The sequence below is a fragment of the Danio rerio genome, chromosome 14 (assembly GCF_052040795.2).
Source record: "Danio rerio strain M-AB ecotype USA chromosome 14, GRCz13ab, whole genome shotgun sequence".
NCBI lineage: Eukaryota > Metazoa > Chordata > Actinopteri > Cypriniformes > Danionidae > Danio > Danio rerio.
Window position 1 is genome coordinate 10,127,079 of NC_141034.1, and position 21,731 is coordinate 10,148,809.

Here is a 21,731-nt window from a genome sequence, read left to right on the forward strand (position 1 = left end):
ATGTCGGGCACAGTGAATGGCTGATAAAGTAAAGGAGGACAGGCTTAATCTTCACTACATGCGATTTCAGCTGAGTTAGCCTATAATTCCTATTAATGCCATTGGTGTAAGAGTGATTTTCAAGAATTTTTTACTGTTTTTACTTTTTTTTTCCCACTGTTTTTGTGGTTTTACATTCATTTTAGTGGCAGTGGCCAGGTGGAGAGCACCTGAGGAACAACCTTAAACCATGCAACGAAAGTAAGCAAGCAGTAAAGGGCTAGTTTAGTCAAAAATAAAGTTCTGTTAATTACCTTTTTTCCAATCCTTGAGATTTATTTTTGCTTCACTAAAGTGTTCTTGGAGCTTCATATGATTACAACTGTGGATATTCAACATCTCAGGACTCTTGCTGTCTATGGGGGATGAGTGACCTCTCAGATTTAGTCTAAAATATCTTAATTTGTGTTCTGAAGATGAACAGATGAAGGTCTTAGGTGATTGAAGTGACGTCAAGGTGAGTAATTAATAACAAACTTTCCATTTTTTTGGGGTGAACTAATCTTTTCAATCAGCCAGACACTGAATTAAATTAAAACATTTAATTATTTTGTGAAGTCTCTCACATGCACTCCATATTTTACAAACTCATCAATCAATTTGGGTGGCGCAGTGGGTAGCGATCTTGCAGGTTCGAGCCTCGGCTGGATCAGTGGCATTAGTGTGTGGAGTTTGCATGTTCTCCTCGCGTTTGCATGGGTTTCCTCCAGGTAATCCGGTTTCCCCCACAAGTCCAAAGACATGCGGTACAGGTGAATTGGGTAAGCTAAATTGTCTGTAGTGTATGAGTGTGAATGATAATGTATGGGTGTTTCCCAAAGATGGGTTGCAGCCGGAAAAGCATCCGCTGCGTAAAACATATGCTGGATAAGTTGGCGGTTCATTCCGCTGTGGCAACCCCTGATAAATAGAGGGAGTCGGGACTATTTCATACTGAAATGACACTCATAAATTACAAATGACCTGCTTTCAGGAGTTCACACTTAACTGATGATTGATATTAAAACATGTTTGGCATTTGAAGGGCGAGAGGGGAGTTTGAGCTCTCCTGTGGTAGGTCTTGCTTGTAAATATGTTAGGAATAGCTAAGAGATATAGCTGGCTAAGAGTTTCTCTTATGATGTCACTTTGAATTAGTAAATTTATTGTGTGTCTTTGGATGGTGAGAGGAACCCGGGGAAAACCCACATGAGCACCGGGAGAACATGCAAACTCCACTGTGAGGCAACAATGCTAACCACTGGGCGCCTTGCTAGCCTATCAGGAGAAGGTGGAGGAGTAGGAGTGGAAGGAGGGATTCTTCAAGACGAAGAAGACTGAAGTGAAAAACTCTGGTTATTTATAGCGAGTTAGTATTCATCTGATTGGCTCAATATGTGAAGCTGATGCGAGACCAGCTGTGATCAATCATAATCATGCGATCCTCTTGAAATTAGTTTAGAAATAAACTGCACTTTGTCATGGTTGCTTTTTGGCTGTAGTATTAATAGACCGCAGTCCTGCATTTAAAAAAGTATGAACCATAACATTGTCCATAATTAGGCCCTGTTTACACTAGTGCGTTTTAGTTTTAACTAACTAACTAACTAACTAACTAACTAACTAACTAACTAACTAACTAACTAACTAACTAACTAACTAACTAACTAACGCAGTTTTAGAATGAAAAAGATCCGCGTCCACACTAGCTTTTTACCCAGCGTTTCTGAACTGCTCTCCGTCCACACCAAAACGCTGAAAACGCACATCACGTGACACACACACTCTCGGGCAAGCGCTGCAGCATTTCTACACAGATGAGAGCTGGTCGGTCTGCTCATCAAGCATCTCCCGCTGGATCTAATCTCACTATATTTGCTAAACGTGATATTTAATTAATCTTGTTGTCTATATGTAACGGCATATTCCCCAACTTTGGTCTTTTGAATGGATTACTTGTTCACAGGTAACGTATTTTGGCTGAGTGCAAAGATAAGTTAATAATTAATGTAACCACGTACATTGTAAACGTGTATAAACTTATTGTGCGTTATACTTTCATAATGGCTATTATTGATTATTAAAACTGACATTCAGCAAAGCAGAGGATACGTTTCGTATTTTCAATTAAAACGAAAGGATTCAGTGATGTTATATAGGCTCTGTTTTATTATAAATATGCCTACAGTGAAGATCCCGCATGACGTCTCAGCATTTCTGCTCTCTGTTAAGTTGTTAATATCAAAATGAAAATAGGCAGTTCCTTAAATCATGTTTTCATTTTATTGTTGAGAAAGTGAGACAGCGTAGCCAGGATGATGTGAATAACGTTATAAAGTACACTGTTCCCTTTGAAGATTTACCGGATTTGTCCTCGAGGGTCTGTTTTCCATGTCAAACTTGCAAAGTCTGAACTTACAGGGAGAGGATGCGAGACTGAACTGTGTGTGCAAGCTACTTAATATTGAGGAAAAGCCCCAATCAGATGTCTGCAGCCTTGCCTCCGTTTTCAGATGTCTCCGTTTTTCCCCATCCACACTGAGGCCCCGTTTACACTAGTGCGTTTTAGTTTTAAAACGGCGTTTTAGAATGAAAACGATCCGCGTCCACACTCGCGTTTTACCCAGCGTTTCTAAACTGCTCTCCGTCCACACCAAAACGCTGAAAACGCACATCACGTGACCACACACACACACTTTGGCAATCGCTGGAGCCTGTCTACCCACCCAGATGAAAGCTCTGCTAGTCGGACTTCTCATCAAGCATCTCCCGCTGGATCTAATCTCACTATATTTATTAAACGTGATATTTCATTCATCTTGTTGTCTTTATCTAACGACATATTCCCTGACTTTGGTCATTGGAATCTATTACTTGTTCTCAGGTAACGTGTTTTGGCTGAGCGCAAAGATAAGTTAATGATTAATGTAACCACGTAGCCTACATTCTGTATATTGACTGATCGCTTGCCTTTATTTCCTATAATGTATAAACTTATTGTATGTTATACTTTTATAATGGCCATTATCGATTATTAAAACTGATATTCAGCAAAAGAGAGGGTATGTTTCGTATTTTCACTGAAATTGAAAGGAGACAGTTGTTATCGGCTCCGTTTTGTTATAAATATCCACACAGTGAAGATGACGCTCATATATGCAGCACGGCGCCTCAACATTTCTGCTGTCTGTTTAGTTGTTAATATTAAAATAAAAATAGGCAGTTCCTTATATCAAGTTTACATTTTATTGTTGAGAAAGTGAAACAACGTAGCCAAGGTGATGTGAATGAAGTTATAAAGTACACTGTTCCCTGTGAAGATTGACGCGTGTCCTCGGTATGTTTTCCATATCAAACTGAGAAGAAGAGATGCAGCCTTGATCAAACTTGCGAAGTCTGAACTTACACGGAGAAGATGCAGGAATGAACTGTGTGTGTTAGGCTACTTAATATTGAGGAAAAGCCCCAATCAGAGAGGCGAATGTCTGCAGCCCCGCCTCCGTTTTCAGATGTCTCCGTCTTTCCCCATCCACACTGAGACGGAGCAGCAGGGTTTTAGAATGAAAACGGCCTCTCCAGCGTTTTCGAAACGCTCCGTTTTCGGCGCTCGAGAACTCCGGCGTAGTGTGGACGGATGGCGTAACCGTAGCAAAACTTATGCGTTTTCAAACTAAAACGCATTAGTGTAAACGGGGCCTGAGAAGGAGCAGCAACGTTTTAGAATGAAAACGGCCTCTCCAGCGTTTTCGAATTGAAATGCTCCGTTTTCGGCGCTCGAAAACTCTGGCGTAGTGTGGATGGATGGCGTAACCGTAGCAAAACTTACGGTTTTTAAAACGAAAACGCATTATTGTAAACGGGGCCTTAGTTAGTAAAGTATGTTGGCATTAGCATGGCTCAAAGTGCTCAAGCTAATTGATAGAACTTAAATACTCTGTTGGTAATTCTTGTTCCCGGTGCATGTTGGACTCCAGCAGGGTTGCCCTTTGTTTTTAGTTGTGTTCATTATGTTTATAGACAGAATTTCTAGCTGGTTTGTGGACTACATGATTTCATCTCTGCTATTTGCATATTGGCCTGTTTTCCTTATGTAATCAGCACCTTCAAGTGCGAGGCCATGACCCCGATATTTTGAAGAATGCTGGTTGCTGCCACCCACAGACTTCCAATTGTTCCAGCAACCAACCATTTTTTTAAAGATAATATATTTGTGTAAACAGAAAAAAAAAGAAACTTAGACACGTTTCGAACAAGTGAAGGGTGAGAAAACGATGACTGAATTTTAATTTTGGGGTGAAGTATCCCTTTAAAGGTTTAGCCCTTTAGGAATCACTCAGTGGAGAATGAAAGCAGATGAATATCTCACAACTATTTCAGGAGACATGATCTAGAAATGCATCACTAAACATCAGCATCTACACCACTGTTTTGTCTATAGCCCCTTTCACACAGTGATACCGGTAAATATCCGGAAAATTTCCAGAACGACTTTACCGGTATATTCAAAAAAGCGCTGTTCACATAGGCAAGGACGTTGCAGAATTTTTCAGAAAAAGACCATTCACACATCCACTCCAAAATACCAGTAAATTCTGACATCATTAACCAGAAATGACCTCTAAAAGACTGGGCTTGTGTTTGTAAATATTTGAATATATTACAAACTTAGTGGATGGATCAGTATTGTGAACAACTTCGATGAAAACATATAGAGAAACACTTTCGTATGTCGAGATGTACATAATATGTGTGTGTGTGCTGGCGCTCAGTCCTTCACGAGCACACGCGACACGTCAAGCAACTGAAAGAAGCAGAGCTTGAAGGTAAACAAACAACAGCTTATCATAAGCATCTTAATGATAATTATTTACACAGTTGGGATTAAGAAGGAACATAGAAACGTTGTCTGACTAACATCTAGCAGAAAATATTTAAAGGCTTTTATTTTCATGAACCGGGCGGATGTGAATGCGTCTGACTGTACCGATTGGCTAAAGTAGACGTCTCATGTCAGCACGTTCTAGATGTGAATGGGCTCTTTCCGGCAATCTTCCTTCTGCGTTCACACAGCGCAGCATTCCGGCAAATTTTGTAATGTTACAACTTCTCTTTCCGGAAAATAGCCGGAACGAATTTACTGATATTTTCAAAAAGGGCCTGTTCACACATACAGACCTTTTCAGAAAGGTCTGTATGTGTGAAATAGGCTTATGTCTGTTCATTTATTCAAACCATTTCCAATCATATCTACAATTACTTCAAAAATCAATCAACATCAGTGGTTAGCAGTGGTCGTCTCACTGATAGAAGATCGCTGGTTGGGCCAGTTGGAATTCTGTGTGGAGTTTGCATGTTCTCCCTGTGTTTGCGTGGGTTTCCTCCACAGTCCAAAGACATGCGCTATAGGTGCATTGAGTAAACAAAATTGGCCTTAGTGCATGAGTGTGTGTCAATGATAGTGTACAGGAGGGTCCCAATACTGGCTTGCGGCTGGAAAGACATCCGCCTGTTGGATAAGTTGGCGGTTCATTCCGCTGTGAGACTAAACCGAAGGAAAATGAATCAATCAACCTAAAATCAACAACCAGAGCTGTTCATTTATCATTGGCTCATTGGTGGAACAGAAAGTGTAAAGCTTTAATTCATAACAAATGCATACATTTAAATACATTATTTACACTGGTTGACCTAAAGAAGAGTTGCCAGTTGCATTTAAACAAGCAAATACATGAACAGTCTATCATTATTGCAGTGACTCTCATGTTTGCGATACATGTTTGGCAACTTTTATTTGAACCCTATTTGAGCAACACACAATACTGACTTTGGCATAACTAAATCCTTCATGTTGATGTTGTAGCTGAGTGTGACCTGCTGATAGGGATCCCAGGTCAGGTCATTATGTCCAGGTCTGTTTCCTCTTGAAGTTTAGTGTTTTTGGAAGGTCACCAACATTTTGTTATTGCTGATATAAGCAGTTCCTCAGTAATGAAGATGAATTCTTGCACTACATTGAAGTATTTCGACAGTAAATACATTTATGAAATACAGACTAACATAAACAAATGGTTGGCAAAGCCAGAGCGCACATTTTTCAAAGCACAGACTCCTGTTTACAAGCACGAGAACAAATGTTAATACAAGCCAAATGGGAGACAGTTTTCAGTTCATCATATGCCGTTTTCATTTATATCAGTGTTTATAATGTAACTGCTACAATAAAGAATAGCTTAATAAGATGAATTACATGAAAGAAAGAAAAATGCACACATGATAAGGACATTTTAAGCAGGTGTTTTACTGTGTAGGAACACTGCAAATCTCAAATAATTAGACAGTCTGTGACTGCTGCAACCAGCCATGCAACATTGAAAAATGAAACCGATTTCACGTCATCTGTATTTGAAAAATGTTTCTGCTGTGCAAAATGTTGTTCAACAGCAGAACCTAGTTTGCTGTAGTAACCTTAGCTTTAGTCAATATAGTGCAGTGTAAAACCTATTTTACACTTTCATTATAGGGGTTTACCCTCATTGGGAAAATGTCTTCATGGTTCGAGGTCCTTCCTTCTCCAGATTCACAGAAGACTTTCTTCATTTTATTCCTATTGTGAACAACAAAAGAAACACAAAAACATGTTAGTCGTCAAGAATAACTTTAGATACTTAAATATACTCTCACCAGCCACTTTATTAGGTACACCTTACTAGTACCGGTGTTCTGTGGATTTGTCCTATTTCCTATTCAAAAAGTGGGTAGCACATCAGTTTTTGCTACCAGTGTAAAATTAAATGTGTAATAGTGTGATATGAAGCTGTTACATCATCATAACCTACCTAACCCTTAACCTCAACCTCAGAACTATTCAAGTACAGTGTTGGTAGCATAATTTGATGGGTTGGATGAAATGTCAGGACACCTAGTTGGATCCCCTTCAGATCTACCTTAATCATTCATGGCATAGATTCAACAAGGTACTGGAAATATTCCATATTGACATGATAGCATCACGCAGATGCTGCAGATTTGTCAGCTGCACATACCAAAGGTGCTCAATTGGATTGATATCTGGTGCTCACTAAATTATTTTTTTTTTCAGACCATTCTCTGTAAACCCTAGAGATGGTTGTGCGTGAAAATCCCAGTAGATTAGCCGTTTCTGAAATACTTTGACCAGCCAGTCTGGCACTATCAACCATGCCACGTTCAAAGTCACTTAAATCACCCTTCTTCCCCATTCTGATGCTTGGTTTGAACTGCAGCAGATCGTCAATGTCAGGGGTGTCAAACTCAATCCCTGGAGGGCCGAAGCCCTGCACAGTTTAGTTCCAACCCTGCTCCAACACACTTACCTGTAGGTTTCAAACAAGCCTGAAGGGCTCAATTAGTTTGATCAGGTGTGTTTTATTAGGGTTGAAACTAAACTGTGCAGAGCTGCGGCCCTTTTGGAACTGAGTTTGACACCTGTGGTCTATGTCTACATGCCTAAAAGCACTGAGTTGCCGCCATGTGATTGGCTGATTAAAAATTTGCGTTAACCAGTAGTTGGACAGGTGTACTTAATAAAGTGTCCGGTAAGTGTATTTTAGTTAAAATTATAACCATTTAGATAATATATCTAGACACGTTTTCAAATATTTCACAAGTGTTGTTAAAGAGGAGGGAGCAGGAGAGAATTTCACAATATTTCCTTTTTATCTTTAGGAGAAAGTCATTTTTTTTTTTTTTAGTTTGGCTGATAAATGGCTATAAAAAATAATAATAAATAATTGTTATTGCCCCCCTCAAATACATACTTTGCCCAATGACTTGCCTAATTAACCTGATTTGCTAACTAAAACTCATTAACCTTTATTTAATTTACTTTGGCTTAGTCCCTTAGCCAGCAGGCACACAACATCATAAGACGTTAATATTAGGTTAGATTTAGGACATGACATCAGATGACCAAAATTCAATGTCTAGCCAGCGTCAAAAGTAGGCATGAGATTATGACTATTTTGAAATTATATATTGAAAAAGTGAAGGTTTTAAAATCACCACTATTTTCTGTTATACCGTTCCTAAGGTATGTGTAAGATATTTTGGTTTGTTGTTTAGGAAAACAGCAAAGCCGTTTCAAATTGTAAAGAAAAATGTCTTTGGAAACCAGTGAAGACAGGAGAGTCAGTGATTTATTTGAATTATTTAGCCTGACATGTTTACTGTTTCGAAATATTTTAAATGTTTCTCAGAATAAAATATATTGGCTGTGTCCAAAATCCCGCACTACTCAGTAGGTACTGCATTTGAATTTAAATTTACTACTTGACCGATAGAAACATACTATTCTCTATAAAGTATGAATGTGAGAAGTATTAATGGAGCTCAGATGTACAACATCCGCCATTTTACCATGATAACGTGATACACTCGCTACACTCCCATTTATGAATTCTCTTGTAGTGCATCATGGGATAGCTTAGCGTCCATCGCATATGCACTTCAGAATATCACCGGAATTAGTAGGTCATCCAAGTACTTCTCATCAGGGCTTAATTTGTTAAATCAGCTTAAATCTGATCCGGCACCTTATTTTACCAATACCCCTCCTCAACTGCCCTCCCCCGTCCGCTGTTCATTTTCTTCTGCGACTCCCCAACCCTCTTCACTTTTCACCCTGACACCCACGCCCCGCTCACTTTCGTAAGCGACACTACTCCGCCATCCACAGCACCAACCACCAACACCCCGACTCCCCACTCTACACTTTCGTGAGCCACACCTCTCTATCCTCGGCTAACATGCTGGATCCTTTACCCTGATCTGTTCCGAGACCTCGCAATTCACAAATTAAGCACTGGTTCTCACATACTGTTTTTCAATTTCTATGAATTCGGACATACTACTTGGCTCGCATACTGTTTTTAGCGTACTATATAGTGAAGTATGCAATTTGGCATGCAGCCTTTGTGTTCAAATCGGACAAAAAAAAGTTCTTGTTTTTTGCCCAGACATTTAAAAAGAATATATTTTAGAGCAGTTATTACAATACCGTGAAACCATGATCATTTTATCCAAGGTTATCATACCGTTAGAATCTTATTCCGGCCCATGCCTAGTCTAAGGACAACGTTATTTTGACATCCAATAACGACATCAAATTACGCTGATATTTGGTTGATGTTAGGTTGTGTTGGAAAGTGAGCAAAATCCAACGTCTGATAGATGTCATACGTACACACAACGTCAAGGTGTAACATGATTAGACGTTGATATTTGGTTGATTTTAGGTTGGACGTTGGACATTGACATCGGCCTGACTTTGAGTTCTGACGTCAATCTGATTTTAATTTCCAAACAAAATCCAACGTCCCCATGACGTAGGGGTACACTCTCAATATATGTCGTCATGTTGACGTCCTGTGCCTGCAAGGGATTTATCAGGGGTCGCCACAGCGAAATGAACCACCAACTTATCCAGCGTATGTTTTACACAGCAGTTGCCCTTCCAGCAGTAACCCAGAACTGGGAAACACCCATACACTCGCATTCACACATATATTAGCACTTTAAGCTGAATAAATAAGCTGTAAAATATTATGTACTGTCATTATGTCAATGACAAAATTACTAAGTGCTATTTACACTATTGTGTTTTTAATATACTCTGTATCTTGGGAAAATAATTGACAATAATTTACATTTTTCTCAGCGGGGTTAAGTTTTCCTTCAACTGTTTATAGATGTCATTTATTTTTATTTTAATCATTTGAAGCATCCGCTGCGTAAAACATATGCTGGATAAGTTGGCGGTTCATTGCGCTGAGGCAACCCCAGAGTAATAAAGGGGCTAAGTTGAAAAGCAAATGAATGAACTTGAAACTTGGTGTCACGGTGGCGCAGTGGGTTGCACCATCACCTCACAGCATAAAGGTCCCTGGTTCGAGCCCCTTCTGGGTCAGTTGGCATTTCTGTGTGGAGTTTGCATGTTCTCCCCGTGTTGGCGTGGGTTTCCTCCGGGTGCTCCGGTTTCCCCCAGTCCAAAGACATGCACTAGGTGAATTGAATAAACTATGTTGGCTGTAGTGTATAAGTGTGAATGTGAGAGTGTATGGGTGTTTCCCAGTGTTGGGTTGCAGCTGGAAGGGCATCCGCTGCGTAAATATATGCTGGATGAGTTGGAGGTTCCTTCCGCTGTGGTGACCCCTGATAAATAACTAAACTAAATTGAAAAGAAAATGAACGAATGAATTTAAAACTTGCATTTTATTTCATGCAAGAACAGTGAATTATATTTATGGTTTTAGTTTTATCTAGCTCTAACACCCTGAGTTGTCTATTTTTTTTATGTACTTTCTGAAAAATGTTGGAGAATTGCAACACTGGCGCACATTTCCATGTTCACTCGTTGCTTTTCATCAGCCTGCTTTTGCCAAAACATTTTTCCCTTCAGACTCACTGGCTCTACTTGACAAAGGGATTTCTTTCTTGGACGGTGCCCCTCCTCCAAACCCTCCTCCTGTTTCCCCCTCGCCTCTGTAACAGCTGCTCTTTGGAGCCGTATCCTAAGAGAGTGATGATCGGTGTGTTTTTTTTATTTCAAAGTGTTTTTTTGGAACAGATGGCCAAGGGAGAACTGGGGAGTCAGCCAAGACCGCGCTGGGGAATGTGCCAATTCCTGTAGTGAGTGAGTTCTCTGGGTTCCAGCTCGCGTGCCTTCCCTCTGCCCTCTGCCCTGAGTGGCGCCAGCAGGACTTCCCAACTAGTGTTGCGAACATCTGGTGTCTGGCTCTGACGGGGGGGAGGGGGAGGTGCTGGGCCCGCTTCCTTTTCAACACGCTTTGCTGAAGGAACGTTATTAGCTAGCATGGAGATGCGGGGCTGCCTTCCTTTGCACAGAACTTGTTGTGCTTCTGAAGAACTTTTATTGGATTCGTTTCCACTTCCACGATAAACGTTTCCATTTTTACAATGTTGTCGATCCAAGATTGTGATTGTCATTGTTTTTACAGTCCTAATCAAATTAAGGTTTTTGAGAAAAGCTTTCCGGGATCAATGGTTTGAATTGCGGCTGCAGTTCCAGTGCTGCTTGTGTCAAATTGTTTTATTGTAATATTTATTTATTATAATTATTCTTTTTGCCCCAAAATAATTCCCATATTTCACAGTATTCCCTATGTTATTTTTTCTGGTGAAAGTCAGATATATATAGTAGAAGTCAGAATTATTAACCCCCTTTTTTTTTCCCCTAATTTTTGTTTAATGGAGGGAAGATTTTTCAGCTCATTTCTAAACATAATAGTTTTAATAACTCATTTCTAATAACTGATTTTTTTTTATCTTTGTCATGATGACAGTAAATAATATTTGACTAGATATTTTTCACGACACTTCTATACAGTTTAAAGTGACATTTAAAGGCTTAACTAGGTTAATTAGGTTAACTAGGCAGGTTAGGGTAATTAGGCAAGGTATTGTATAACGATGTTTGGTCTGTAAACTATTGAAACATATATAGCTTAAGTGGGCTAATAATTTTGACCTTGAAATGTTTTTTTTATTATAAAGAAAAAAATTATTTTTAAATAATAATTAATTATTAATTATTTAATAAAGAAAAAAATTCAAAAGGGGGCTAATAATTTTGACTTTAACTGTATATGTATATCTTTTTTTTGATTGGCTCCAGGACAATTCCTTGGCAGTCTAATGACTTGGCAAATTAACCGAACTTGGCCTAATAAGCCTAGTTAAGCCCTTAAATTGCACTTTAAGCTGAACACGAGCATCTTGCAAAATAACCAGTAAAATATTATGTACTCTCATTACGATGACAACAAATTAAATGAATTATTAGGAATTAGTAAAACTATTTTTTAAAATGTCTCTCTGTTAAACATCACTTGGGAAATATTGAAGGTGCAGTAGGTGATCTGACAAAATGTTATCCATTAGCATAATATCTTTGAAAACACAGTCCCTCCCCTGCCGTTCAAAGCCACGCCTCCTGAAATTACGAATGCGCATCTTTAAAGATGACAGCAATTCTAAACGAAAACTGTGTTATATCTAGCACGTTTTAAGTTGCTGGCCTGTGGAGTGGAGGAATTACACTTATTACTAAGCCGCTTACAGTTGAAGTCAAAATTATTAGCCCCCTTGAATTATTAAGCCCCCCTGTTTATTTTTACCAGTTTTCTGTTTAACAGAAAGCTGATTTTTTTTCAACATATTTCTAAACATAATAGTTTTAATAACTCATTTCTAATAAATGATTTATTTTATCTTTGCCATGATGTCAGTAAATAATATTTAACTAGATATTTTTCAAGACACTTCTATACAGCTTAAAGTGACATTTAAAGGCTTAACTAGGTGAATTAGTTTAACTAGGCAGGTTAGGGTAATTAGGCAAGTTATTGTATAATGATGGTTTGTTCTGTAGACTATCGGAAAAAAATTGCCTAAAGGGGCTAATAATTTGTCCTTAAAATGGTGTTTAAAAATTTTAAAACTGCTGTTATTTTAGTTAAAATAAAACAAATAGATTTTCTCTAGAAGAATAAAATATTATCAGACATAATGTGAAAATTTCCTTGCTCTATTAAACATCATTTGGAAAATATTAAAAAAAGAGATAAAAATTCAAAGTGGGGCTAATCAAAACTTCAACTGTACATGCTATTTTAGAGCAAATATTCAGAGTAGCATGGTAAACAATATATGAAGCGCGTTGTCATGCTGTATGCTGTAAAAGTTCATTTATGAAATTCAAAATAGTCACATCAATCATTCGTCAGAAGATTTCAGTGGCTGAACAACACTTGTGTGCATATAACACATTCATTGGTAACACTTTACAATAAGGTTCATTAGTTAATGCATTTACTAACATGAACTAATCATGAACAACACATGTACAGCATTTAATAATCATAATTAAACTTATTTACTAATGCATTATTAACATTCAAGTCCATGCTTGTTAACATTAGTTAATGCACCATTAGTTAACATGAACTAATAATGAACTACTGTATTTTCATTAACTAACGTTAACTAACATGAACAAATAGAGTAGTAAATGTATTGTTTATTGTTTGTTCATCTTAGTAAATGCATTAATTAGCATTAACTAATGAACCTTATTGTAAAGTGTGACCCATTCATAAAACCAACACAATCTACATCAGCTCTGCGTGACTAAAATAGGGTTAAAACAGAACATTATCTGTCTAAAAGAAATACTTCAGCCATGGTGTTATCTTTTCCTCCAGCGTACAAAAGTAACTCCAATATTGATTCAGGAGTTTAAAAAGTTTTTATTCAGCATTTGTTTTTACCACTGTCACTCTATCTCTCTTGTGTGCACGCGCTAATGGCGGGTCTGCATGAACAGGTGCACTGATATACACATCTACATTTGTTGACAGACAGTTTGGGCAACTTATCAGAATTATGGGAATTGTCAGACCAAAATTTTTAAGTGGATGAACATTTTTTAGTCTTATGCCTTACCCAGAATATAAAAATACATATAAACACATTTAGATCATTTACTTTAATCATCACCATTGGAATGTAAAGAAACTTTCAACCAGCATAACAAAACATGTTTCTGAAGACAATCACCTACTGCACCTTTAAATAAGTTCACAGGGGGATAATATTTTTTTCAACTGTATTTATAATAAACAACTGAGCACCATAGACGCCCACTGTATCAAGACAACTATTGTTTTCAATACAAAACCTTCTTTGCTGCTGAGGAAATAAAGAAATGAACATCTCTGGTGACAAGGAGGTCAGTAAAGGAAATTTTCATTCTGGAGGTGAACAGACCCAGGGTTTCTACAGGTTTCATCAAGTCAAATATAAGATTTTTAAGCCCCTTTTAACGGGTTTAAAGACTTTTTCTAATGGCCTGGTATTATCATGAGGAATTGTGTAATTGTTTTTTGTTTACATACCTGATTGGGAAATTTAATTTGGGGATTTTGCTGTAAAAATGTGTAATATATGTTGTCAATTGTTTCTCTTTGCAATAATTATTAAAAAAAAAAACAGTTTTATTGAAATGTATTGTTGGTCATTGGATGGATGTCGGTTCGATTGAGTAGCTTTACTTGGATAAAACAAAATTAAGACCTGTTTAAAATGATTTAACACAATATTTTAGTGAATTTCCGGCCAAAAATATACTTTTTAAAGACTTTTTAAGACCCAGCGGACACCCTGCAACCATGCACTACCTGCATAAGCACTTTTAGATTGGATTTGTCACTACTGCATGGTTATTAATTATAAATGTTCATACTTTCCTAAGAAAAGGATGATGGAAAATGTGTGGTTAGCTGTACATAAACCCCGAGCACAACGACCATCCTTACCAAGGGAACACACACATGTTGATATAGGATAGCGCTACAGGAAATTGGGACTGCATAGATGACTGTGTCATAAAACTCCCTACAAAAACACATCAATCACTCCATTTATTCACCCGGGATGCTTTCTCAGCATAGTGGAGGGAGAAAAAAAAGAAGCTGGCGGGACACCCAGTGCTGTCTCTGACAAAAGTTGATGATAATTTCATTTAATAGGATCATTATTAGGCAAAAGGGAAACTCTCTCTAATTGGCATGTATATGCATAATGTATGTTTTGCTTTGGCTACTATTCCTCCTTGTTGAAAAATAACTAATGGATGACAGAATTACGTCTAAGAATACAGAATCAGCTCTGTTAAGCAGTCTATAATTATTCACTGTTTACCTTCCTCTTCTTGGAGCGACCCTCTGCCTGTAGAGTTCTAGTGCACTGCTCCACACACTCTCTGAAGCTCATGTTGCGGTGGTCTGGTGTATAGTCCAGGTCTGCAAGCTGAGCAAGGGACAGTATGTAGTTGCAAGCTATTCTTAATATAGCCAGCTTGGAAAGCTTCTGCCCATAAGAGTAGCAGGGTACCTGTAAAAGTAGATCAAAGGGTCATCACGTGAGAAAATGCAGCTTGTGATTATTAGAAATTGTGATTATAAAATATAAAATTAACTCCTATATGCGAGCTGAGAAATACAAAGTTTTCTTTTCCTTAATTCAGACACATTTTATTTTTTCCTGAATCCATTTTATTAGTTACAATTAATTTGATCCATTAAAAGGCTTGCATGCACTGTTAAAAATACTGTGTTTTTAATCATAAAAACTGTAACCTGGTTAATAGTATAGTAATAGTAATTTTCTTTATACAGTTGAAGTCAGAATTATTAGCCCCCCTGAATTATTAGCCTCCTGTTTATTTCTTTCCCCAGTTTCTGTTTATTGGAGAGCAGATTTTTTCAACACATTTCTAAACTTATTGGTTTTAATACCTCATCTCTAATAACTGATTTATTTTATCTTTGCCATGATGACAGTAAATAACATTTTACTAGATATTTTTAAGACACTCCTATACAGCTTAAAGTGACATTTAAAGGCTTAACTAGGTTAATTAGGTTAACTAGGCAGGTTAGGGTAATTAGGCAAGTTATTCTATAACAATGGTTTGTTCTGTCGACTATCGAGAAAAAAATATAGCTTAAAGGGGCTAATAATTTTTACCTTAAAATGGTGTTTTAAAAATTAAAAAATGCTTTTTTTTTCTAGCTGAAATAAAACAAATAAGACTTTCTCCAGAAGAAAAAAATATTATTAGACATACTGTGAAAATTTCTGTGCACTGTCATTTAGGAAATATTTAAAATATAAAAAAACTCGGGGCCTAATAATTCTGACTTCAACTGATATAGTCATGCCTATATGAATAATTTCGGGCATGACTGTATATATTTATAGTCAAGCCCAAAATTATTCATACCCCTGGGCTATGAATATTGAATAATATATATATATATTTTTGTTACCATTAGTTATTTTCAATGTTTTCTCATCACTTATGTATATTAGCCTTTTTTTGTTACATTTATTATTATGATATATTGGTTAATTAACGCTGTGAATCAATAAAGTTTGGTAACTTACCATAAAATGTAGAAAATTATTTTACAGTTTTTATCATATTTTTTAATGGTTGAATTCAGACAAATACAGCTGCCAGTTTTTTTTTTTTTTTACCATAGATATTTTTTTACAGTGTACTACATAAATAAAAATGTATATAATTAAAATGACATCTACAAAATGTTATGTATAAATTTATGCATTTTTAGAAACTCAGAATGAACAATGTGAGCAGCGGGAAATAAATAATTGATTATTGTTTTGAAAATGTTTAATTATTATTATTATTATTATTATTATTATTATTATTACTTTGGAAATTGCAATCTGTAATTACTTTAGGTCTAAACAGTATTTGTAAATACAGTGCTCAGCATAATTGAATACACCCCATTTTGAAAATTAATATTTTTCTCCATTTTTCAGTGAATGTAGACAATGTTTTTTTGGTGCATTTAAACAAAAAATAACATTTTAGTCACCAAACATATATAGAAATTGAAAGATAATACAATTAAATGCAAGCAAAATATTGCAAAATAAAAATTACAACCTACAATATTGCAACTACATTTTTTCCTTTTTTTTCTTCTCTTGATTTTACTTCTTATTTATATTAGTATTTAATATTTTTCTTAAACATATACATTTGTGTGTATTTGTTTTTGGACTTTTATAGTAAGTTATTTTGTTTTTTAGATTGGCTCCAGATTTGGCTTCAGTACCGACTAATCTAATGTATATGCACAAATATAATATTGTATAGCTTCCTATTAAAAGTAAGAAATTAAAAGATAGATTTGTGAGTGGTCTACTCATATATGCAGAGCACTGTGTTTGTTTGTATTTTTCAAATAAATCAAAGAAATGATTCTTAAGGCAGCTCTGGAGATGAAGTGTATGGTGCCATATAGTGAGATGCCATATGCTGAATAAACAAAAACAGGACCGTTCATTCACCAGACATGCAGAAGTTGTTTAGACTAAATTATAAATTTTTTTATTCATAAATAATATTTAATAAGGTGTTCCAATCTAATTTTGATTCATTTATGCAATACTGAATTATATAAATCAAAATTAATCATATGTTATTATTAACCATATGATTTTGTTAGCTCACATTGCTATTTTTGTGGTGAACAATTCATCTGTGCATGTCATTAAGAAAAAAAAATGCTTTTCCCTTCTAATCTTCAATTTAAATATGAAAATGCACTTCCAGTTTGTTTTCAGTTAAATTATCTGATGACTTTGAGATAATGGGCGTGGCTATCATGCTTAACCCCGCCCCTCCAACTGTCAGTTTTGACAACAAACAGAAATGGTGAAAAGGAGGAGCCTGTTAGGTTGTAATAACTCTTCTAAAACCCCCTTTCCCGATCTTTCTGAATGAAATGGCTACATTACAACATCCACTCAGCTCTCACTGGAAAAAACAAGCCACGCCTACTGTTTGCTCATCCAAAATTCAGTTTCTCTAGGAACTGCGTCATAATACAAAACAAAAAAATGATGATGGCAGCTTCCGGTTGATTGCAATTTTAAAATAGTGATTACTCAAATGTTCATTTTAAGCCTGATTAGCTGTTGTCATTTTGTTGTGGAAGTGTTTGTGAAATATACTAGCTATTTCAGACTGATTTATGTTCATAATAAAAAGTATAGTCTTTTTAGTTAGTACTGTGATATTCAGTATAAAGTTTGACTAAAGTTTCTACTATCTTTCACAAAATAAATAATAAAACACAACTAATGAATCATCAAAAGTCTTTTCCAACATACTGTGAATACTACACTGACAGAAAAAATATATCAGTAAATAAAGAAGAATTAAAACGCACGCAAGCAATCCGATAATTCAACATTTTGACTGTTCTATCTGCCATTTATTTGTCTACCTAGCAAAGACACTGATGATTTATGACTCTCTTCATGTTGATTTGTACTTTTTTGTACTCAGCTCAGTTTAGTACTCATAAGCAGTGTTGAAGAAAGTTACTTTTGAAAGTAATGCATTACAATATTGAGTTACTCCCCAAAAAAGTAACTAGTTGCATTTCTTAGTTACTTTTTATAGTACGTAACTTATTATGTTACTTTTTCTGGCATGGCTGAGGCTTAATTTCTTTCATAACTTTTTTGTTTTTAATAGAGGATTTCTGCAATAAGCAGCACACTCTATAACCTTCATTTACCTTTAAAAAACACATAAAAATAATATTATAGTATAATCTTATCTGAGAACGTCCTGACCCCAGAGCTGTGCATGCCGTATTTACAGATTATTGAAAGCTTAAAGCAACTTGTGTGCTATACTATTATAGTATTTGTCTTAAGTAAAATCACTGTTCACTGAGACTATATTCCCCTTTTCCTTTTTTCGTCATTATTCATTGTGACTACTTTAATTTTACTTCAGCAATTTATTTTTTAAAAGCTAATTAATTAAACTAAAGTAACTCTCGTCACATTTTCAGAAAAGTAACTGAAATATTATTACTTATTTTTGAAAATTAATGAGTAATACTCAACTAGTAATACTCAAAAAGTAATACTATTACATAACTTGCGTTACTTGTAATGTGTTACCCCCAACACTGCTCACAAGTAGTGCTCGGCAAAAACTAATCACGATTAATCACATCCAAAATAAAAGTTTGTATTAACATAATATATGTGTGTGTACTGTGTATATTTGTATTATATATAAATACACATATGCATGAATATATTTGAGAAATATATATATATATATATATATATATGTGTGTGTGTGTGTGTGTGTGTGTGTGTATTTGATAAATATTATACATTTGAACATGTAACAACTTTTTTATACAGTTGAAGTCAGAATTATTACCCATCCCCCCTCACCCCCTGTGTATTTTTGTCCCCAATTTCTGTTTGACAGTGAGAGGATTTTTTTCAACTCATTTCTAAACATAATAGTTTTAATAACTCATTTCTGATAACTGATTCATTTTATCTTAGCTATGATAACAGTAAATAATATTTGACTAGATATGTTTTAAGACACTTCTATACAGCTTTAAGTGACATTTAAAGGCTTAACTAGGCTAATTAGGTTAACTAGCCAGGTTAGGGTAATGAGGCAAGTTATTGTATGACGATGGTTTGTTCTGACTATTGAAAAAAGATATAGCTGAAAGGGGCTAATAATTTTGTCCTTAAAATGGCGTTTAAAAAATTAAAAACTGCTTTTATTCTAGCCGAAATAAAACAAATAAGACTTTCTCCAGAAGGAAACATATTATCAGACATACTGTGAAATTTTCCTTGCTCTGTTAAACATCATTTGGGAAATATAAAAGAATAATAATAATTCAAAGGGGGGCTAATAATTATGACTTCAACTGTATGTGTATCACATATACATAGTAAATATATATAATACACACATATGTCAAAATAAACTTTTAATTTGGATGCGATTAATCACAATAAAAAGTTGGCCAGCACTACAGATTCACAGGTATAAAACCTCTCCATCAAAACAGCTCAAATCCTTCTTGCTGTGTAAGAAGCTAATTGGGGAAGTTATAAGTTTGTTTACTTCTTTACTTCCTTGGAGAAACTTCATGAGAAGTAAAGTTTCGTGTATACATTCCTTTGTGTTTATTCGCAGGCTTGGATACATTACACTCCACCTATTCCTCTATCCTTCTTTCTTCAGCGGTTTCAGCTAAAGCCACTGCCAGAACCTTCAGAATTTATGAGAACATTCATCCTGTTGCACTTCATACAACACCGAATCAATGTGGCCCGTGGGAATTTACCTGCTTTCTGAGCGCCTCGAAGGCTGCGCTGATGGTGTGCACGCGCGTTCTCTCGCGCGCGTTCGCCAGTAGCCTCCGAGTCTGCTGAATGGCTTTGATCTCCGTGACGACGCCAGACGGCTCTCCAGCGCGTTTCCTAGGCGACTCCGCGCGCTCGCTCCCGCCTGCAGGCGCCTGAGAGGCTGCGCGCTGAGACAACACAACCCGCTCCAAAGGAAAAACCTGCGGAGCGCTCAAAACAGACACTTGAGGACTTGCCTGAACTATTTTGCTGTTGACAGTCTTTTCGGAGACGGATCTTAATTTCGAGTCAGGTACTTCTGCTGCAGTTATGGTGTTAATCCTCATGTCTACGGCCGTATTCAAAACGTCGTTTCTGACACTGTCATCCCTCGACGTGATGATTTCAGACCTGTGCGTTTCTTGCGGACTACCGTCTCCAAGTGTCTCTGCCATTAGATGCGGGTTTTTGTAGAGTTTAAAGTAAGGGTAATGATCCTCACTGACATGCTTAATTGGCTCTCGTGCTTTCCGTTTCATCTTCTTGTCTCCTGACACCGTGTTCAGGATCTTGCAGGGACTGTTTAGATGTGGGTTCTTCATTTCGGATGTCCAGCCTGACTAATAAGTCCAGTTAAAAAAAAGTAAAAGATGAAGAAAAAAATGTTGAATCAGAGCTGAAGCGCGCTGTAAGTGTCAAACGAGCGCTCGGTCAGCTGCAGTGAAGTCTTCTGGAAGGAGCATGTCTGCTTCGCTTGTTTAAAACTCCATGTCAGTGTATTTCTGAGGTGACGTGCTTCTCCTGTGGTTTCCAAGAGTCTTGTGAAGTCAGGCAGACATTGCCAGGACATTTTTGTGAATGTGCTCGACGGTTCATCTGTGTTTATTTAGCCTCAGTTAACACAGAAGCCCCTGTTGGTGAGATAAGTCAGCGCCGAGAGACCGCCCAAAATAAACCCTCCAAGAGGACCTGACACATTACCAATGAAAGCATTCTGTCCACACATTTCTAATGAATGAATGAAGGAATGAATAAATAAATAAACAAATGCATACAATATATATACATACAGATGAAGTTAGAATTATTATTCCCCCCATCCCCCCCCCCTCCCCCAATTAATAACACACTGTCCCAATCCCCCCCCCCACCCCCCCCACCCCCCCAATTTCTGTTTAACGGAGAGAAGATTTTTCTAACCCATTTCTAAACAGTACTTTTATTATTTTATAATAATCGTTTTTTTTTACCTTTGCCATGATGTCAGTAAATAATATTTGACTGGATATTTTTCAAGACAATTCTATACTTCTTAAAGTAACATTTAAAGGCTTCAACTAGGTTAATAAGGCGGGTTAAGGTATTTGGGCAAGTTATTGTATGACAATGTTTTTTTTCTGTAGACTATCGAAAAAATATATATAGCTTAAAGGAGCTGATAATTTTGACCATAAAGTAGTTAAAAAATTTTTTACTGTTTTTATAGGTGAAATAATATAAATTCTCTAGAAGAAAAAAATATTATCAGACATAATGTACTTAATTTACTTGCTCAGTTAAACATCATTTAAGAAATATTTAAAAAAGGAAAAAATTTAAAGAAGCGCTAATAATTCTGAATTCAACTGTATGTAAATATACATATATATATATATATATATATATATATATATATATATATATATATATTGTAGTTTTAATATTAATTGCAACGTTGTCACAATTAATAAGCTGTTGATAAATTGGGCAAATTAACAAAGGTGGTAATTCATAATTAAAGAAAGTTTCAGTAGTCGTGCTGTTAAATAAATTTTTTCTTTATTATCCATATATTCGATAGTGTTAGTTACAAAATTTACAAAAAAAATTACAAAATGTAAATGCAAACTATTTAAAATCTAATATTTTTTACTTGAACTTATATATTT

At 36.1% G+C, this 21,731-nt stretch overlaps 1 protein-coding gene and 1 long non-coding RNA gene across 3 annotated transcripts; one reads left to right on the forward strand and one right to left on the reverse strand.

Moving 5' to 3' along the window:
• Positions 1-5,634: 5,634 nt before the first annotated feature.
• On the reverse strand, positions 5,635-20,683 carry atoh8 (atonal bHLH transcription factor 8). 2 transcript variants are annotated; one of them, NM_001079991.2, is made up of 3 exons: positions 19,803-20,683; positions 14,776-14,967; positions 5,635-6,622 (listed from the first exon to the last, which is right to left on the reverse strand). In NM_001079991.2, the coding sequence occupies exons 1-3, from the start codon at positions 20,403-20,405 to the stop codon at positions 6,617-6,619; spliced, it is 801 nt and encodes a 266-aa protein (NP_001073460.2). In that variant the 5' UTR covers positions 20,406-20,683; the 3' UTR covers positions 5,635-6,616. The 2 variants fall into 2 exon arrangements, 1 of the variants encoding a protein (NP_001073460.2); XR_015506836.1 differs by lacking the exon at positions 5,635-6,622 and adding an exon at positions 10,348-11,235 and having other exon boundaries at positions 11,656-14,967; positions 19,803-20,626.
• On the forward strand, positions 16,640-19,877 carry LOC147833866 (uncharacterized). Its single transcript, XR_015507236.1, has 2 exons — positions 16,640-18,681; positions 19,483-19,877. It is a non-coding gene; the product is annotated as an uncharacterized LOC147833866 (long non-coding RNA).
• Positions 20,684-21,731: the final 1,048 nt, after the last annotated feature.

Coding starts and splice junctions, on each gene's coding strand:
- atoh8 (NM_001079991.2), bottom strand. CDS start 20,405: ATGAAGAACCCACATCTAAACAGTCCCTGCAAGATCCTGAACACGGTG. Junction 14,968..19,802: donor TCGAGGCGCTCAGAAAGCAG/GTAAATTCCCAC, acceptor CTACTTTTACAG/GTACCCTGCTACTCTTATGG.